At 51.0% G+C, this 17,699-nt stretch overlaps 1 protein-coding gene across 2 annotated transcripts; it reads left to right on the top strand.

Annotated features, from left to right (window-relative positions):
• Positions 1-4,190: 4,190 nt before the first annotated feature.
• Positions 4,191-17,670, top strand: TMEM183A (transmembrane protein 183A). 2 transcript variants are annotated; one of them, XM_032133001.1, is made up of 8 exons: positions 4,191-4,321; positions 5,015-5,104; positions 8,039-8,194; positions 10,297-10,456; positions 11,878-12,058; positions 15,276-15,356; positions 16,012-16,167; positions 17,197-17,670. In XM_032133001.1, exons 1-8 carry the CDS (start codon positions 4,222-4,224, stop codon positions 17,380-17,382), a joined length of 1,110 nt encoding a protein of 369 aa, XP_031988892.1. In that variant the 5' UTR covers positions 4,191-4,221; the 3' UTR covers positions 17,383-17,670. The 2 variants fall into 2 exon arrangements, with proteins under 2 accessions (XP_031988892.1, XP_031988893.1); XM_032133002.1 differs by having other exon boundaries at positions 4,207-4,321; positions 10,300-10,456.
• Positions 17,671-17,699: the final 29 nt, after the last annotated feature.

Raw genomic sequence — 17,699 nt, forward strand, 5'->3', positions numbered from 1 at the left:
GGAGACAGGAACCTCCCTGGGGTGGGATGCCCCTGAAAAGGAGAGGAGCTCCCCTTTGGGGACTGAAAGACTCTCCCGAAAGACAGGAATCCCCCCAGGGAACTCTCCTTGAGGGCAGAAACCTCCTAGGGAGGCAGGAATCCCCCCGGGAGGACAGACAACTCTGAGGTGGGGCAGAAATGCCCCTGTGGAAGCAGGAAACTCTGTTGAGGGCACAAGAACTCCCCTGGAATGGGCAGAGGACTCTCCTGGGGAACAGGAACCTCTTCGGGGTTTGAAAGCCTCCTTAGGGGCAGGACTCCCCAGGGGTCTTGTCCAGCCCCGGAGGGAGGGAGGCAGGAGATCTGGGCTGTGGGGTGTCCCAAGCCCGGGGTGCCCCATCCCCCCCTCACCATGTGGGGAGCAGCGATGGGGCCAAGCAGTGACCCCCAGACTGCCACAGCCCCCTCCTCACCCTGCAAGGCTCAGTTCTGAACCCCGGGGGGGCAAGATATGTCAGCCCTCCTAATTTCAGGATGTGTGAGGCTGGACCATCACCCCAGGCTCCCCTCAAGGATAGTCTTCAGCATCATAAATGGGATTTGGGACATGAACGGCAGCGGGAGCAGCCAAAAGTCCAACCTGCTCCATCACCCTGCCCTGCCCAGGGGCATCCTTAACAAACAATTAATTTGGGGTCCTTGGAAGCACAGCCCCTGGCACAGCCGTTGGGATCCCTCAGCAGCCCTCACCTAGCCTACCAACAAGGAGCTCCTTTCTGTGACCCCACTGGGAACAACTGGTTTCTGTAGCATCATCACAGAGCAGCATCTTCCTCTCTCCAGGAAGGACATCGAGCTCATCCTCAGGATTTTTGCTGGAGGACCTTGGGGAGGTCTCACAGAAATGCCTCCAACCCACGGGAGGAGGGAGCGTGCTGGATCCACCCGCCAGCCAGACTCAGGAACAACTGCCTTCAATCCCAAGAACATTTCATCTGTTTTCCACATGCCAGAGTTTTCTAAGCCAAGATAAGCTTTACTTTTTAAAAATAATATTGTGATACAGTTCTCAAATACCAATGATGAATAGGATAGTCCAAGGAAAACGTTTCCAAGTAAAGAGGTGGCTGCAGCCAGCAAGCACCAGGATCTGGTTTATTGACTGCCATTCACATTAATTCGTATCCATTGCCTTAAGAACAGATGCATTAGGAATAGTGTTTCTGTCGAGGAGTGGCCTTTCCTGCCTGGGATGATCAGAAGTTTTCTCAATCGAATGCGTTCCTTGCTGATAAAATGCTCTTTATGTATTTAAGAAACACTGAGAGAAATAGGGTCAGGAAGGGAGGTTATGGACATATGAGCTCCTGGCCATGCCAGGGAAGCAGAAGGAATGTGGATTTTTTGGATTTCTCCACATTTTGTGCTTTATCCTGCTCTGGAGAGGCCCAAGATCTGACACCACAGCTGTGAAAGCATCTCACTGTCATTCCAATCCTCTCTTGAGGTTTTGTGGGAAAGGGGCACAACTGGGAATGCAGTGCTCTGGGGTGTTCGGAGCCGTTGAGGGAGAATCGGACAGGGCTGGGCTCTTCGGTCACTGTGTAAATCCCAAAGGAGGGGAGCAGGATTCCACCAGCCTCCCAGTTTAGCCATCCAGGACTGGGCAGGACTCCCAGCCAGCTCCTGGCAGTGCCCAGATCCCCATGTGAGCAGGGCACAAGCGCTCGGGGGGACACATGCCCCAAAATCGCCATCAGACCTGGGGCTGCCAGTCACGATTTCCCTTTGCAGATCCCCTGGAACCAACTCCTCCCCCATGGGGTGGCACCACTCCTTCAGCAAGCTCCAAGCACCCATTTCAGCCCAAAAATTAGCAAATACAGTTTACAGCTGGTGGCCACCCATTGCTGCTCCCACCACAGAGGTGTGGGTAGCACTGGGAATCCCTGGTGTGGGCTGTGCCTGGGCACTGCTCAGGGGGTGTCTCCTGGGAGTGTTCCAAACCGTCTGAAATCATCAGGATAAACCCCTCCAACACTGTCTTTTTAGTGTCAGTGGCATTACTTTATTCTTGGCCAGGGTCTCTGTGGCTAACAGAGTTCCAGCCTCCACAGAAACACAAATACAAAACTTTTTCACCTGTTTAGACATTTTTAGCAAATAAAAAAAAGTTCATTTGTTCTAAATTACATAATTCTCTTTCATTTATTACTGTTCTATCCTCTATTGGTTATTGATTTCTCACTTTGTATGTTAATTAGTCCATCTTTTTAATCTTTTTAGTATCTTTGCAAAGTAGGAACTTCCAACACATAGATGGAGTTTTTGTTCGCCTCTTCTTTATCTTCAGGTTTCTGCAAAATGTCCTTGTGATTCATAAATTCTACATTTCAGGTGTCCAAACACACCAATACATCCTTCTCTCTCAGGCTTTGTTCACTGAAGCATATCACTTAGTTTATCAAAACTTCAAGTCTCAGTACTTTTCCCAGTCTGTGTTCCTATGGAAGTGGCTCATGACAACTTTGCTAAATGCTGGTGAAGAGTAATTTAGGAATAACACACTATTTATAATTTATATATATAGGTGATAATTAATTAAAACAATTAATTTAAAAGCTAATTAAAACCATTAACTAAAATTATCATTTAAAAGTTCTATTGTTTCCAACAGGGGGGGTGCAATCAGGACAATTACCTCAGAGTTCCTCCCTACTGGGAGCACTGGGGGGGGCCTGCAATCACCCCAGAACCCTTTTTACTGGGGGGCCAGTTGCCACAGAGACCCTCCTTACTGGGACGATGAGAGGAATCCCCTCAGAGCCCCTCCTTACTGGGATGACTGGGAGGGGCTATTGTCTCAGAACCCCTCATTACTGGCAGGACCGGAGGGTGAAGGGGGGGGCACAGTTACCTCAGGGGCCCTCGTTCCAGGGAGGACGGGGGGGCAATTCCCTCAGAGATCCATGTTCCTGGGAGAACTGGGGACCCACTTACTCAGAGGCCCTCGCTACTGGGAGCACCAGGGAGCCAGCATCCCTAGAGGCCTTTGGGACTGGAAGGACCTGGGGGAACACTTACCTCAGGGACCCTCAGTATTGGGGGTCCTCTCAGGGGCCCTTGTTACTGGAAGCACTGAGGAGTCAGCATCCTTAAAGGCCCTTGTGACTGGGAGGACAGGGGTGCTGTTTACCTCAGGGACCCTCAGTACTGGGAGGACTGGTGTGTGCGAGGTATCCCCTCAAGCGCCCTGGTGACTGGGAGGGGGCAGTTACCTCACAGACCCTCAGTACTGGAGGGGATCCCCTTAGGATCCCCCATTACTGGGGGGACTGGGGCAGGGGGGAAGCCCCCTCAGGGCCCCTGTGCATGGGAGAACCAGGAGAGAGCAGTCCCTCAAACATCCCCATTACTGGGAGGGGGCAATTACTTCAGAGATCTTCATTACTAGGAGGGATCTCCTCAGGGATCCTCGTTACTGAGAGGACTTGAGCGGGGGGAATCTCCTGAAGTGCTCTTGTTACTGAGAAGACTGTGTGGGGAGGGAGAAACACCTCAGGGACCCTCAGTACTGGGAGAACTGGGCGGGGGAATCACCTCAGGGGTCCCCGTTATTGGGAGCACTGCGGGGGGGATCCTCTCATTACTGGGAGAACTGGGAGGGGGGATCACCTCACGGCTCCCCGTTACTGGGAGCACTGCGGGGGGGATCCCCTCGTTACTGGCAGCACTGGGAGGGGGGATCACCTCAGGGACCTTCGTTACTGGGAGCACTGCGGGGGAGAACCCTCTTATTACTGGGAGAACTGGGAGGGAAGATCACCTCACGGCTCCCCGGTACTGGGAGCACTGCGGGGGGGATCCCCTCGTTACTGGGAGAACTGGGAGGGGGGATCACCTCAGGGACCTTCGTTACTGGGAGCACTGCGGAGGAAATCCCCTCAGCACTGGGAGAACTGGGAGGGGGGATCACCTCACGGCTCCCCGGTACTGGGAGCGCTGCGGAGGGGGTTCCCCTCAGCACTGGGAGAACGGGGAGGGGGGATCACCTCACAGCTCCCCGGTACTGGGAGCGCTGCGGAGGAAATCCCCTCAGCACTGGGAGGTTCTGTCACAGCCGCCCCTCCCTCCCGCCGCCCCGGTGACGCCAGAGCGCCGCGCGGTGTCGCGGGGCTGACGCGGCGCGGGGCGGGCGCTGTGGCGCTGTCCCCGCTGTCCCCGCGGGGCCCGGCCGGACATGGCCCCGCGCGGCCGCCCCGCCGCCGCCGCCACCATGCCCCGCAGGGGCGCCCGCAAACGCCTCAAGTTTCGCGCCGACGATGTGTGCTCCGAGCGGGGTGAGAGCAGAGCCGGGCCGGGGCAGCGGGGCCGGGCCTGGGCCGCGGCTGAGGAGGGCCGGGGCTGATGAGGGGAACGGCGCCTGATGAGGGGAGCGGGGCCTGAGGGGAGCTGGGCCGAGCTCGGCCCTGCTGGTGCCGGCCGGAGAGGAGGCCTGGGCCTGCGTTAGCGCCTGAGGGAGGAGGTAGTTGAAGGGCCTGGCCTTGGCCTGGGTGAGAGGAAGGAGGATGGTCCAGTCTCACCTAGGAGTGAGCTGGGCCCTCTCGGGTTTGTGCAGGCAGAGAGCTACGTCCAGGAGGGATGCCTCAGCAGGGATCTGGACGGATGTGTGGGAATGAGACCTATTTGCCTGTGGAGGAGGAGCCTGGGATCAGAGGATCAGCCAGGCTCGAGTTGGGCTGTGTGAGGGGGAATGGGATTATCGTTGGCTGAGGTGGTGGGAGAATGAGAATTGCACTGGGTTGGGCAGGGGGTGGGTCCCCTGAGCCTGTTAGACCGGTGGTCTGGAGTAGAGACTTGCTGGGGACTCCTGGTCTCCATCTCTCTGCTGAGGCTCATTTTCCTGCTTGTGCATCTCCTCCTCGAGCCTCTGCTCCTCTGGGAACTGTTCCCTTTAGGCATCGTGACTCTTAGCCCTTCTGTCCCCTCCCCATAATCCCTAATCCCTCTGACCCCTGTTTCCCCCTCTGCAGTGACGGTGGCAGATTATGCTAACTCAGACCCAGCTGTCGTGAAGTCTGGACGGGTGAAGAAAGCTGTGGCCAATGCAGTGCAGCAGGAAGGTGAGTCTGCCCTGGGGCCCCTGCCTTCCCCATGCTGCCTCCACGTTTTGCTGGCCTCTGCATGACGTGTGAAACTCATCTTCCTTAAACTGAGAAAATGTGTGTCCTTTAGTGCTGAAAATAAGCCCATGCTGCACTGTAGAATCAGATGTTAAGGACTTAGACAGGAGGTTTTGCAGAAAGCCTGCTGCAAGTCCAGTAAAAATTGCTGAGTCTTTGTTAGTGCCTGAAATGGAAAGACTTGCATGTCATCTCCTGCTTGAAGCAAAACATAACGTGATTAAAGTCTTTATTACTTTATTACCACATACAAAACTGTAGATAAGTTTATTAGCAAGTAAAGTTCTTTGCAGGGGGAATAAGGTTGTGATAGTTCTGTCAAACACGTTACAAGGAAGTCTTGGGAGAGTGTTGCTGTTTCTTTGGTGAACTCTGTAAACAAGGAGTTTTCCTGGAAGGGGAGTGCAGTATTTTGGTATCTACTTCCTCCTTGTCTGCCTCCTTGTCTGGGAGCTTTCTGAACTAACACACCCCACTTGCTTGAGAAGGGATGATGTTTAGGCCTTTTAAATGTAGCTGGTCACACGTGTTGGAGGTGGATGTTGTGCTGACAGTGATGACTGAACTTTTCATAAAGGGAAACTTGGTTTGCTACTGAAATCTTGCATTTTTGGACACAGTATGCTCTTGGCATGAGTGCCTGTTGGGACAGTGGTGCTCGTGAACATTCTCTTCAGCTGCTGCTTCTCAAGCTTTTAAGATCAGGGCACCTCCCTCTTGCGTGGCCTCCTTTGTTTGGGGCTTCCCTCCTCCCGTTCCTGCTCCTGCTCACCCATTTGTGTTCTGTCTCCTTCAGGCAAAGTCCTGCACTTCAGCATCATGCTGGCAAACTGCTGGTGTTCCGTGCTCCCTGCCCCCAGCATCACCTGCTTTATCCAGTTTATCTCCTTTCCTGCTGTGTTTCTGGTTCACTCCCTCCTCATCCTGGGGACTCCAGGTCACAGCAGTTCCCTGCCCACCCCTTTGCAGTGCAGTCTCAGGGGGTTTCCCCTCTGGATTCGGGCATCCTCGGGATCTCTCCTCCCCAGCCCCAGGGCTGTGCTCCAGCGTTATCTGGTGCAGCCATGACCGTGCTGCAGCCTTATCTGGCCCAGCCTTATCTGAGCAGTGTGCGGTGCCACGGGGACAGGAGCCTCTGCCCCAGCTCCAGTCTTTGGCCTTGCTGCCCTCCTGGAGCTGGGCTCAGAGTAAACCCCGTGCTGGGTGTGACTGCAGCGGGTGGGGAGCTTCCCACAGGGAGCATCCCATGGGAGCTTCACCGGCCCGGGAGCCAGAGGCAGGAGGAATTTTTCTGGGCTTTTTTCCTCCCCATTCTAATGCCTAGGATGGGAGGATTTACAACAGTGAGGTGAAGAGAGGGTGCCTCAGCAGGATTGCAGTGCAGCCATTCACTGTTTAGTGGACTTGTGCTGTTGACTCAGAGGTTGATTTTTCCTTTGCAGAGTAGGGTGGGCTCTTCTTCTAACCCCCCTTCTGAATCCCTGTCAGTTTTGTCCTCTCTTGGTTGGCTGTATTTGATGTCATAACTCACTGTCATTTGTGTTGCCACATATTTCACTCTCTTTTTGCCTATAAAAGGTCATGTAGAGAGGGCAGTACGATTTGGCGGTGGGGGAAACAGCTGCTGTGAATGCATCCAGGTGCCTTGAATGCATCCACGTTCCAGGAAAGCATGCAGTTCACAGAACAAACTGCAAAATGAGGTAGAACTGGTTTAGCAAAGCACTGAGGTGTGTCTAGTCAGTGGGTACAGTCAAGCTCTGTCTTTCCATCTGCTGTCTTTTCATTTTAAAACCTTGTTTGGTGGTTAGAAATGAGAATATTTTTCACCTGAGTTTATTTATGTTCAGTTTCTTATTTTTTTGTTGTTGTTGTTTGTTTTTCTGATGCTCTGTCCCTGTGATTCAAACAGCACATTTTGCTCTTCAGTAGCTCTGGTGACTGCAGTGACTGGAACTGGGATGTATAAAACCTTCCTGGGATTCAGTTCGTGCTGGGTAGAAAGGCTTGAACACTATAAGCCTTCTCTGACCTCATGATCATGTTCTATTCTTCACCCAGCCTGTTGGGTTGAAATTCAGCTCTTGAATGCAAAGCTTTTGTGCTGCTGTGGCAGTGCTGGTCTGTGTGGCAGTGCCTCACACAGCTGTAATGTAGGACCACACCTTTCTTTTTCCAAGACTGTCATTACTGACTCACATGTGGATTTTTCTGCCCTAATGAGTCCTCAGTTTACAGATCAAGTTTTTTAAATAATATTTTCAAACAGGGATATGTCTAAACGTGTCCCCAGACGCAGAAAAAAGCCAACCCCAAACTCCAGCTGACTCAGCTTGCTGTTTTCCTTGCTAGGCCAGAGTCTTTCCATTCACTAAATTCCAGGGTGAGTGGAGCTCCCGTGTGCTTGACACTGAGTTCCATCCCTGTTGGATTGTGTCATCAGCTGCAGGATGTTTGTCCTGCTTCGAAGAGAGTGAGTCTTCTCTGTGCTCATAAAACAGTTGCAGAGCAGGTGCTGGCTCCGGGCTGAACGTGGCCATGCAGGGCAGCTCTGCTGTTCAGGGAAACCCATTATCCCTGGCCTGCTGTTTTATTTGGAGTTGTAAATAGCTTCAGCTAAACCATTGGGATCTGCATACTGTGCTGGTAATCATCCTCGTTGTTCATTCTTTAAAACAAGCAGCTGAGTAATTATGTTTCCAATTCACTCACCCCTGCTAATCTTTCCCTGACAAGGTAATCCTTGAGCTCAGGATTTACTTGCTTGTGTCACTCACCAGAAAGCTTTAAGGCAGTGGTTCCACTGAAGCATCTCCTGAACTTGGATAGCCTTTTCCTCTCTGCTGTTGTACTTACCGTCGTTTGTCATTGCAGTAAAATCCCTGTGTGGTTTGGAAGCTTCCTGTGTCCCTACTGAGGAAGTTCTCTCCGTGTCAGGAGAGTCCTGTGACAGCAGTGATGAGATGGATACCAAGGAGAGCATCAACGGGAGGGCTGCCTCGAGGAAAAAGAAGAGCAAAAGGCACAAAGGTGTGGTCACCTGCCCTCCTGGGGCTCTTCGGGCTGGTCCTGCATGGGGGATGCTCATGCTGGGGATTTACAGGATGGTCACGGGGCTCTTGGGGTATTCTGGAATTTGTGTGTGCATAAAGAAATGCCAAGGGTTTAGTCACTTGTAAATCTGCTGGCACTTGGTCACAGGAGCTGTATTTGCACAAAGGCAGAGCCTGGGGCATGAAATCAAAGCCTGAGAGCTCCTTGCTTTTAGCAACTATCCCTCAACCTTGGAAAACAAACACTGCTATTCCAGAGTTGTGAAACTTTGCCACTGGCTGTGTTGCTTCACTGAATATGGGGTGGCGGCAGCAGGTTTCCTTTGGGGTTGAAGTGCTGCTGTCCATGATGCAGTTGTTGGCAAAATACAAGCTCTGTTTTCAGCGTGTTTCCAAGACTGGTTTGTTACAAAAGGGTTTAAAGGGCTCTTTTCCCAGCAAGGAAGTGCATTTGATCCTGGTGGCATCATAATACATTAATTCAAGGGAGATGTATCCTTCAGCCTTTACACTTTGTGCAGCTCCATAGAAATCCATCAGCAACGCCGTGTAAGCAGCAAACAGCTCTGCTGCACTGGGGAACCCTGCAGAAGTTTCTGGTAACAGGTTGCTTTCAGGTTGAGAAGCAAATTTTAACCAGTTTTCTTGAGCTTGATAGTGATTTATGTAGCACGTCCACCACAGACTGAAGGTGGACAGCACTTGCTCTGGGAAGGGAGTTAAAAGAGGCGTCCTTCAGAATCCTGGCAAAATAATATCTGAGTGGCTGGAGCTATGAGTCTGGGAAGACAATATTCTTTTCTACCACAGCCTTCTCTTGTTTCTGCTACATGTTTAGGGAGGAAAAATTGGTGGTAGAACAGTGATGCTTCTGGCTGCCCTCTGAGTTCAGCAGTGTGGAGTCTGATGGCTTCTTGAGCCAGAGCTGACCCAGCAGAGTGGGTGTAGCAGCCTGTTGTGGGTGTGCCTACCATAAATCTGAAGTGCTGTGGGGAAGTGATCCCATCCAGAGCTTTCTTTGGCAATTATCACATAAGGATAAAGAACTGCTGTTTGTATTAACCTGCTGTCTCAGGGTCAGATCTGGCACCCTCAAGTTCCCAAACACCCCTCCTAGGCCACAGACCTCACAGCAGCTTTTCCTATTAGCACTGTGCACACATTGTATTTTCCTTCTCTGTTCTTAACCTTCCTAGTGCTCAGTATTGTTCACCTACTTATATTACGTGTGGTGTAAACTACAAAACACTGCAGGAATGAAAGGAGTGTGAGCCCTCAGTTCTGGCTGAGCAGTTCTGACACCTCTGAGAGGAAGAACAGGCCATTCTCTCCATCTGAATTGCATTAAAAGTTCCCATCCAAGAAGCTTTAATGAAATTAAGAGATTTAAGAAAAACAGCTGATTGCCACTTGCAGAACAGAATTCCCCTCCCTGACAGAGCTCCTGCAAAAATATTGTGACCACTGGAACAAAGAATTGACAAGCCCGGCAGTATCAATGCTCAGAGTCTTCAATTGTGAAGCAGTTTTGCTGACCTGTTAAATGTGCACTTTTGATTAAAAATGCGGGAGCTTGGCCCTCCTTTACATAAAGTTGCCTCTTTATTTGCCATCCAATTTTTATTTCTCAACTTCAGTGTGGTATTTCAGCTGTGAAAGGGTCAGGCATCGAAACAGGGTCCAGAAAAGCTTTGTAGTTTCCATCCTTGCACACAGAACTGACTTGGACAAGATGCTGAACAAAATGACCTAACTCTGTGTGCTTTGAGCTGGGCTGCTGGGTTAGAAACCTCCAGAGAACCCTTTCAGCCTGAATTCCTTTACGAATCTGCCACTTTGCCCACTTGTGCAGCAGGGATAGCAGCGGCCGGTGTCCAGCACAGGGGAGGTGTCGTGGCTGCGTGGACACTGATGGGAACGGGGAGCAGGGCCACTGAGGTTGTGCAGACTGGGGCTCAGGCTGACTCTGTGTGTATAATTCAGCTGCCCACCTGTGCTGCCAGGTGTGCAGCACGTGTCTCTAGGTGGGAATCGGTGCAGATGTGATGTCCTGCACTAACACACCCTTGTTGCCTTTAGAAGATGCCGAAGCGGGAGGAGGAGAGGAATATCCCATCGACATCTGGCTGCTCCTGGCTTCCTACATCCGCCCTGAGGACATCGTCCGGTTCTCTCTGATCTGCAAGAAAGCCTGGACTGTCACTTGCACTGCTGCCTTTTGGACCAGGCTCTACAGAAGGTGAGGCTCTAGAGGGTTTTTAAACTGGTTGTGGGAGGTTTCAGTAGCGAGCAGTTCTCTGCAGAGCAGGAAATAAGGGAATAATTCCCGTGGGGCCTGGGCCCTGTGTTTTCACTTTGATGAAGTGCTGTGGGCCTCATTTGGCAGTGGGTTGTGGAATATTCTTCTCCCACAAAGACAGGCTGGGACAGCTGGGGTTGTTCAGCCTGGAGGAGAGAAGGCTTGGGGAAGACCTCCCTGTGGCCTTCCAGTAGCTTAAGGGAGGCTTGTAAAAGGGAGGCAGAGAGACTTTTTAAATGTGGTGGTGACAGGACAAGGGGCAGTGGTTTTAAACTGAGGGCAGGGTTAGATCGGATGTTAGGAAGAAATTCTTGGCTGTGAAGGCAGTGAGGTCCTGGCGCATATTGCCCAGAGCAGCTGTGGCTGCCCCATCCCTTGAAGTGTCCAAGGCCAGGTTGGAACAGCCTGGGATAGTGGAAGGTGTCCCTGCCCATGGCAGGGGGTGGCATGAGCTGAGCTTTAAGGTCCCTTCTAACCCAAACCATTCTAGGATTCGAATATCACATCTGGAAATGGATCTTTGTGGTGTATTTCTGTATGTTCCCTATAAAATCTCAGAGTGTTGTGTCCTTTTCTGCTTGCCGCGGCCCAACACTTGTGGATGTCAACCTCTCCAAGTGCGTATGGCACGGTCAGTGCTGAAAGGCAAACATCACTGATGGACAACTTGCCCTGCCTCAAGCTCTGATCACGGCCACCTCCCTGTAATTGGGGCATTTTGGAGGTGTAAAGTGGCAGGAGTAAGTGAAAGCAAGGAGGGCAGAGGGGCGGTCAACACTTGATACAAATCTTTCTGTCCCAGTGCATGCCACTGGGATATTCCTGCAGGACAGAACATTTTCTTTACACAGCTCTACCTGCTGCCCAGGAGGCACAAGCAGCAGGGGCACAGAGTAGAGAGCAGCTGTGGTCATCCTCAGCCCTAGTTTTAAGTGTGACATTCCCTAGCAAAGGCTCCTTTGGGATGTGACCAAGGAATGGCCCTTGAGCGCAGGCGTTCAGGCTGCTCAGGCAGTGCTGAGAGCTGCAGTCAGCTCAGCTAGGAGTCCCTGGGAACCTGCAACAACCTGCAGCTCTTTGTGCAGGCTGCAGCCACATCCCCGGCTGGTCTCTGGGCAAACTAGGAATTATTGGGAATTGTAGCAGGATGTGTGGGCTGGAAGCCTGCCTGGTGCAGGTCAGGCCTTTGGGGCTGCCATGTGGTGTCCTGCCAGCAGCACAACCCCCTTACAGCCCTCCGGGCTGACCAGAGTCCTGTGGTCAGTCAGATGTGGAGTTTTCCCCTGACATGGATGTGTCCCTGTGGGGTCCCTGCCCCGTCTGGCTGTGCCCTGGAGCTGACACGGTCCCTGGTTGTGCAGGCACTACAGCCTGGACGCGTACCTGCCCCTGCGCCTGCGCCCGGAGTCCATGGAGAAGCTGCACTGCCTGCGCGCCTGCGTCATCCGCTCCCTGTTCCACATGTACGAGCCCTTCGCCGCCCGCCTCTCCAGGAACCCCGCCATCCCAGACAGTACTCCCAGCACTTTAAAAAATTCCAGAGTAAGTGGCATCACTCAGGAACTGGGGTTTGTCTGAGTTGTTGCTGTTACTGTTTGGTTTGTTTTATTCTTTCTAGAAGAAAAACAGATGATATGGAGATGGTCAGCAGTGAGGCTGAAGTGTAGAATGGTCACTAACTGGGTATTCTCAGTGGAATTTGTAAAAGTGTACTGGTTACTTATATCTGTAGTAACTCTGTGGAGTAACTTCTGCCTTAGTCCTACACAACACCCTTGTAAGCAGCAAAAGAGCCCTGGTTTCACTGGGTGTCAGAACTGCCAGGGATGTTTGCAGCTCTCCCCTACTCTGAACGAGGCTCCATAGGATCAGCTTTTATATGTTTTGCTTTATTCTGACGCTGTCTGCCAGAGCACAACTTCTCTCTGTAACAGGCCTCTGGAGAGCTCAGGAGTGACACTGATGCCAGGAGTTGTGTCACCCTGCTTTCCTGCAGGTCGTCCATGGTCTGGTGTCTGGGTGAGGCGGGGTGGTGACGCTGGGGTGAGCATGGCAAATGTGCAGAGCCAGTGTCTGCTTTGGGACTGGGCTGCACTTGTGTTGGGCTGTGAAGGGTTTGTCTGTGGTGTGGGCAGGTGATTCCCTGTGCTGTCCCAGCTTGGACCACCTGCGTATCATTCCTCTTTAATTGCTATTGACCATTAACTCTGAAATGCCTTTGTGTCTCTTGTTTGGTTTTAACTTGCAACTGGCCGGTACTCTGTGAGCAGCTTAAGCAACAATGTGAATTCTCCACCCTCCAAATCCAAGGTCAAAAACCTGTCAAATGAGGTTTTAGGAGCCAAACTGAAGTGGGTTTCATTGAGGAGTTGTTCTTTCTTTTCTACTCAAAATAGAGGAGCCTCATCTATCCATATGTGACATCCCCCCCTTCTTCCTTCCTCTCTCTGTCACAGGCTGTCATAGGCTCAGGGAGCATCCAGCAGCACACAGGAGGTGGTGCTGCAGCACAGGGATAAGCACATAGCTCTGTGTGCGGTCTTATCTCTGCATCCAGAGCTCCTTGGTCTCTTCCTGAGTCTCCAGGCTGGGGATCTTCATTCTTACCAACTGAAAAAGCAAGACATTTTGAGGAAATTGCAGGTTAACTGTAGTCCTGAGCCCAAACTCCCACTGCTCATGGCTGTAGGAGCCGGAACCCCAAGGCAGTGCTGGCAGGGTCAGCGTTTTGGGAGGATTCCTGGTGACATCATAACGGCTTTGGTGCCCACTGCTAGTGCTTCTCCTGTACTAACGGTTGGAAGGAGGATCCTTTAAGTGCAGTCTTTCATTGTTCAGCTTTTAAAAAAGGAAATTAAATGGAAATGAAATGGCAATTAAACTTTGTCAGAGCAGTAGAGGTTTGACCTAACCCCTTGCAGCATGAAAGAGCCACCCTGAGTCTGGTCTTGCTGTACTACTGCACTGCAGGACTCTGAGCTCCACTTGTGTGACTATGCACAGAAATTCCTCAGTACAGAGGGTTTGGAGGAGAACCTGGCACTGCCTCCCCATGTTCTGGCTTTCCTGGGCTTTGGTTGTACCTTTGTGGGTTGCTGACACTAACGGCAACACCTACCTAAACTGCATGTGGCTAGAGGAGAGCCGAGCCCTGGGTGTGATCCAACCTAGCTTTTCCTCTTTAATTTCCTTTTTTCTTTCCCTAGCCTAGCTTGTGTGGGACACTGGAGCCGTTATGGTGTCAGCAGAGGTGTTTGCCCTTTAAAGACACCCCATTATTTTGGGCGGAGCGGCAGCCGCACGGCGCGTCTGAAGGGCAGGACGGCTGACCCGAGGACGACATCCTCTGCCCCTTAGGAGGTACTGACCTTTTGTGCTTCACTACTTGCCATGACCAAACAGGTTGCTAGACCAGGCTGTCTTTGCAGGTGAACTACAAATACCACCAATGGTGGAGTTAAACTCAGCAGCATCTGCTGCTCATCCGAGTTGAAAAAGATCTCGAGAATGTTTTTATTGGAAAAAACCTGAGGGCTGCTTCCTCCCAGGTGGAGATTATTCCATGCATGTTTCTGAGCTTTACTCCACAGAGCTTTGTTGTTCACCTCATGAAGATTGTGGAGATAAAGGTCCTTTAAGGAGTCTTGTTTATGGATATGACTCAGAGTTGAAGTAGAGGGTCTTGTATCCCCTTTGGTCTCTTCAGAGCCCCTGTCGTGGAGGCTGGCTCTGGCTTTGTTTTATTAGGATCACTCCATCCTGGAGTGAAGTTAAATGTGTGCTTTGCCCTGCAACCCAGTCAGGCCTTCTCTCTTCAGGAGAGACTGTGTATGGATCACAGGGAGTTCTCTTTACCCACATGATCCCTCCTTTTCCTGCTGACTGATGAAAGATAAGACCAGCTGTGGTGGGCTGGCATCTGTGGTGTGGAAAAGCTTTGAGAGATGGCTGGACTGACTTGCCAGGTTCTTTCCTTGGCTGTTGAAGGCTGGTTGCTTGTACTGACTGGTAGGCAGGGATTTCCCTTCTGCAGGAGTTCTCCTGAGCCTCCTGCTCTAGGACAAGTGCCTGGGCTGGAGCCTGTGGCCACACACTGATAACCAGGTGAAGCTGGAGCAGTCCTGGTGTGTGTCTGCATGGGAGGGCAGTGCTGGTGACCTCTGAGGCTGTTTGAGGCTTGTTTCCCATTTTCTTTTGAAAAGAGACAGGAGGTTGGTCAGACTGTGCTGTCCTGGCAGTGGTTTTGGACTCTAAATGATGACAGTCCTGGGGATGGCAAGGTCAAGGTCTCCATTTGAAACCACAGTGGCTTAGGAACTTCTTCATCCATCATCTCATAGCTCACGTACTGGTCTTTGCATTTCCCTCTGGATCCTTTCCTTCTCAATCCTTATTCTGTTCTCTGTTGCTCCTCGCTTTAACCTTGTTTGGAACCCAGTTTAATGGGAGTTGCTGGTGGGTGGAGGGCATGGGGTGAATCTGCACCACTCATCCCTGCTCTAGGAAAGGCACAAATGGAACAACAGGATTTTGCTGTTTGGCACATCAGTGGCTATGTGTTGCATGAGGAGTTGGCCAGCTTGAAACTGGGAGATCTACACTGCTGAGAGGGTTCTTTGAACATAATTAATTTGAATAAATGGCTCCTAATTGTTCCTATGTTGTGTTTGCAATTGGAAGCCTTTATGATCTGTTAAAACTTATTTAAAGTGGTGCTTCTAAGGGTTTCATAATTTTGTGTTTCTTTTTTCCACCTCAGTGTCTGCTTTTCTGGTGCAAAAAGATTGTAGGGAACAGACAAGAAGCAATGTGGGAATTCAACTTCAAGTTCAAAAAGCAGGTATGAAAGAAGAACCAGATCAGCTGTGACTTTTGTTTGAAGCAGAAATTATTTTTCTGGGGGGTAGAAGGGAAGTTGGAAACTTTTTGTGCATCCAGACAATAAATGCAAACTGATTCCCATGGTAAACTAAAGCACATTGTGGAACTACACTCAGTTTTCAGTCTGTGTTACCAAGACATTTAGAATCCCACATTGTTATTTCCTCCTTTGGTATCCTTTCCCTGCCCTAAGATGTGGATCATTTTTTACACCATTAATCTCACCTTTGGGTCATTACTACTGATTGTTACCAAAACCCAGACTGTCTGACTGCAGTGGTCAAAATGTTGACCCAAATCTGAAACTTACTGTTTTGCCATTGCCAGGATTTCTCAGAGAAGTGAAGACAGCCAGCACTGCCAGGGAAAGCCTCCAGTAGTGGGTCTTGGGAGAAGCCAGTAATTTCTGGCAACCTTGGGAATTGTGCAGCCTTCCCCTCTAAAGAAATGGTCCTGAAAATTGCCCATCCTGAGTGGTGGCATTTTGTTGTTAATGTGACATTTTGCTCTAACACCTGGGGAGGAGGAGAGACCCTGCCAGGCCACGCTGGGGCGGAGCAGCCAAACCCAGCAGAGGTTCCTGCTTTGCTAAATCAGCCTCTCTTTCTTTCAAGTCTCCCAGATTTAAAAGCAAGTGTTGCAAAGGTCTCCAGCCCCCAATCCAGTATGAGGAAGTGCACACAAACCCAGATCAGGATTGCTGCCTGCTGCAGATCACCACCTTCAACTTCATCTTTGTGCCAATTGTCATGGGCATGACCTTCACCTTGGTGAGTGGGGGAGAGCTGCCAGGCTTTGCAGATGAGGTTTCTGTAAGGACATGAAGAGGGCACCTGGCATCTCTGGGGTTGGAAGGGACCCACAGGGATCATTGAGCCCAACTCCTGGCCCTGCACAGGACAGGCCCAAGAATCCCACCCAGTGCCTCTTCTGGGCTGTGTAAATCCTACTGCTCTATCAGCAAACCAGTTCTGGGAATTGTATGGTTAATGAAGAGAGGAAATGCTCAGGATCTCAGTTTAATTTCCCCATTTCCGTTGGTTCCTCCCTGTTTGATGCAGTAAATAGAGAGGATGTAGAGAATCTGCCAGGAGCTGTGGTTGTGCAGTGTTTGGGGGCAGGTCAGTTACCAGAACTGCAGCAGGTACAAGAGACAGGGAGCAGCACAAGTGGAGGTCTGCCTCTCACAGGAAAATATCTCTTTATGGCAATAAATTCTGAGAGGAAAATCCCACATGAGCAAACTCTCCGAATGTGTGTTTGGTCCCTGATTCTGAGTCAGGGTTTCCGAAGTGGCCAGTGCTCAGGAGAAGTTCAGTCTGGCCTCACTGAGGAGTTGGGCAGTGAACTCCAGACTTCTGACAGCCACTTGCTTGCAGGTTCACTTAGCATCAGACATAAAATTACTTAGGTTGAAAGGGACCTTTAAAGATCAAGTCCCAGCACTAAGTTCCCCCCTAACGCATATCCCAAGTGCCACATCTGCAGGCCTTTTGAACCCTGCAAGGGATGGTGACTCGTGACTCCACCCCTGCCCCAGGCAGTTCCAGTGTTTTACAACCCTTTTACAACCCTTTTACAACCCTTTTACAACCCTTACAGCTTCCAGCATGATTATTTGGGACTGGCAGCCAGAGAGAGACTGTTTGGATCCCGTGCTGTAGACTGGAGAGTGCCACTGTGTGGAACACCTTAGACTTGCACAATTCAGAGGGATTTTTAAAGTCTAGAAGTGTTGTGTTGAGAGCTCTCTAGGTCACTGCGATTTTCTGAAGCAGCTCTGGTCTCCTCTCTTGCAGTTCTCCATCTCGGTGAGCACAGACATGCGGCACCACCGCGTGCGCCTGGTGTTCCAGGACACGCCTGTGCGCAACGGGAAGAAGCCGCGCGTGGAGCAGGGGGTGCAGGTGGTGCTGGATCCTGTGCACAGTGTCAGGCTCCTGGATTGGTGGCACCCACAGTACCCCTTCTCCCCAAAGGCTTAGTGCTCTCCTGAGGCCGCAGGGGAAGCCAGGGGACTGAATCTGGCAGGCTGAAGAGAATTTCTAGGAACCAGGAAATCCTATTTTTATTTCTGAAATAAATTCTGCAGTCTCCTTGCAAGTGGTTGAAGCTGCTGAGCTAGTTTGTATGTATATAACTTCTGGTCAGTAATGAGCAGAGCTGAGTGTAAAGCAAAAACTATTTGTAAACACACTTTTATGTAAAATTGACATTTTATGATTTGAAAGGAGCTCCCTGGAATTGTTCATTTAAAATCCTTTTGGTGCTAATCAAAGTGGTCCTGTGTTCTCTTGTTGGG

Source organism: Corvus moneduloides, chromosome 24 (assembly GCF_009650955.1).
Source record: "Corvus moneduloides isolate bCorMon1 chromosome 24, bCorMon1.pri, whole genome shotgun sequence".
Taxonomy (NCBI): Eukaryota; Metazoa; Chordata; class Aves; order Passeriformes; family Corvidae; genus Corvus; species Corvus moneduloides.

What these genes read in the sequence shown, in the direction of transcription:
- TMEM183A (XM_032133001.1), top strand. Translation starts at nt 4,222, where the DNA reads ATGGCCCCGCGCGGCCGCCCCGCCGCCGCCGCCACCATGCCCCGCAGG. An exon ending in CGATGTGTGCTCCGAGCGGG is followed by an intron (nt 4,322 to 5,014) that starts GTGAGAGCAGAG and finishes CCCCCTCTGCAG; the next exon opens with TGACGGTGGCAGATTATGCT. An exon ending in GCACTTTAAAAAATTCCAGA is followed by an intron (nt 12,059 to 15,275) that starts GTAAGTGGCATC and finishes TTTCCACCTCAG; the next exon opens with TGTCTGCTTTTCTGGTGCAA.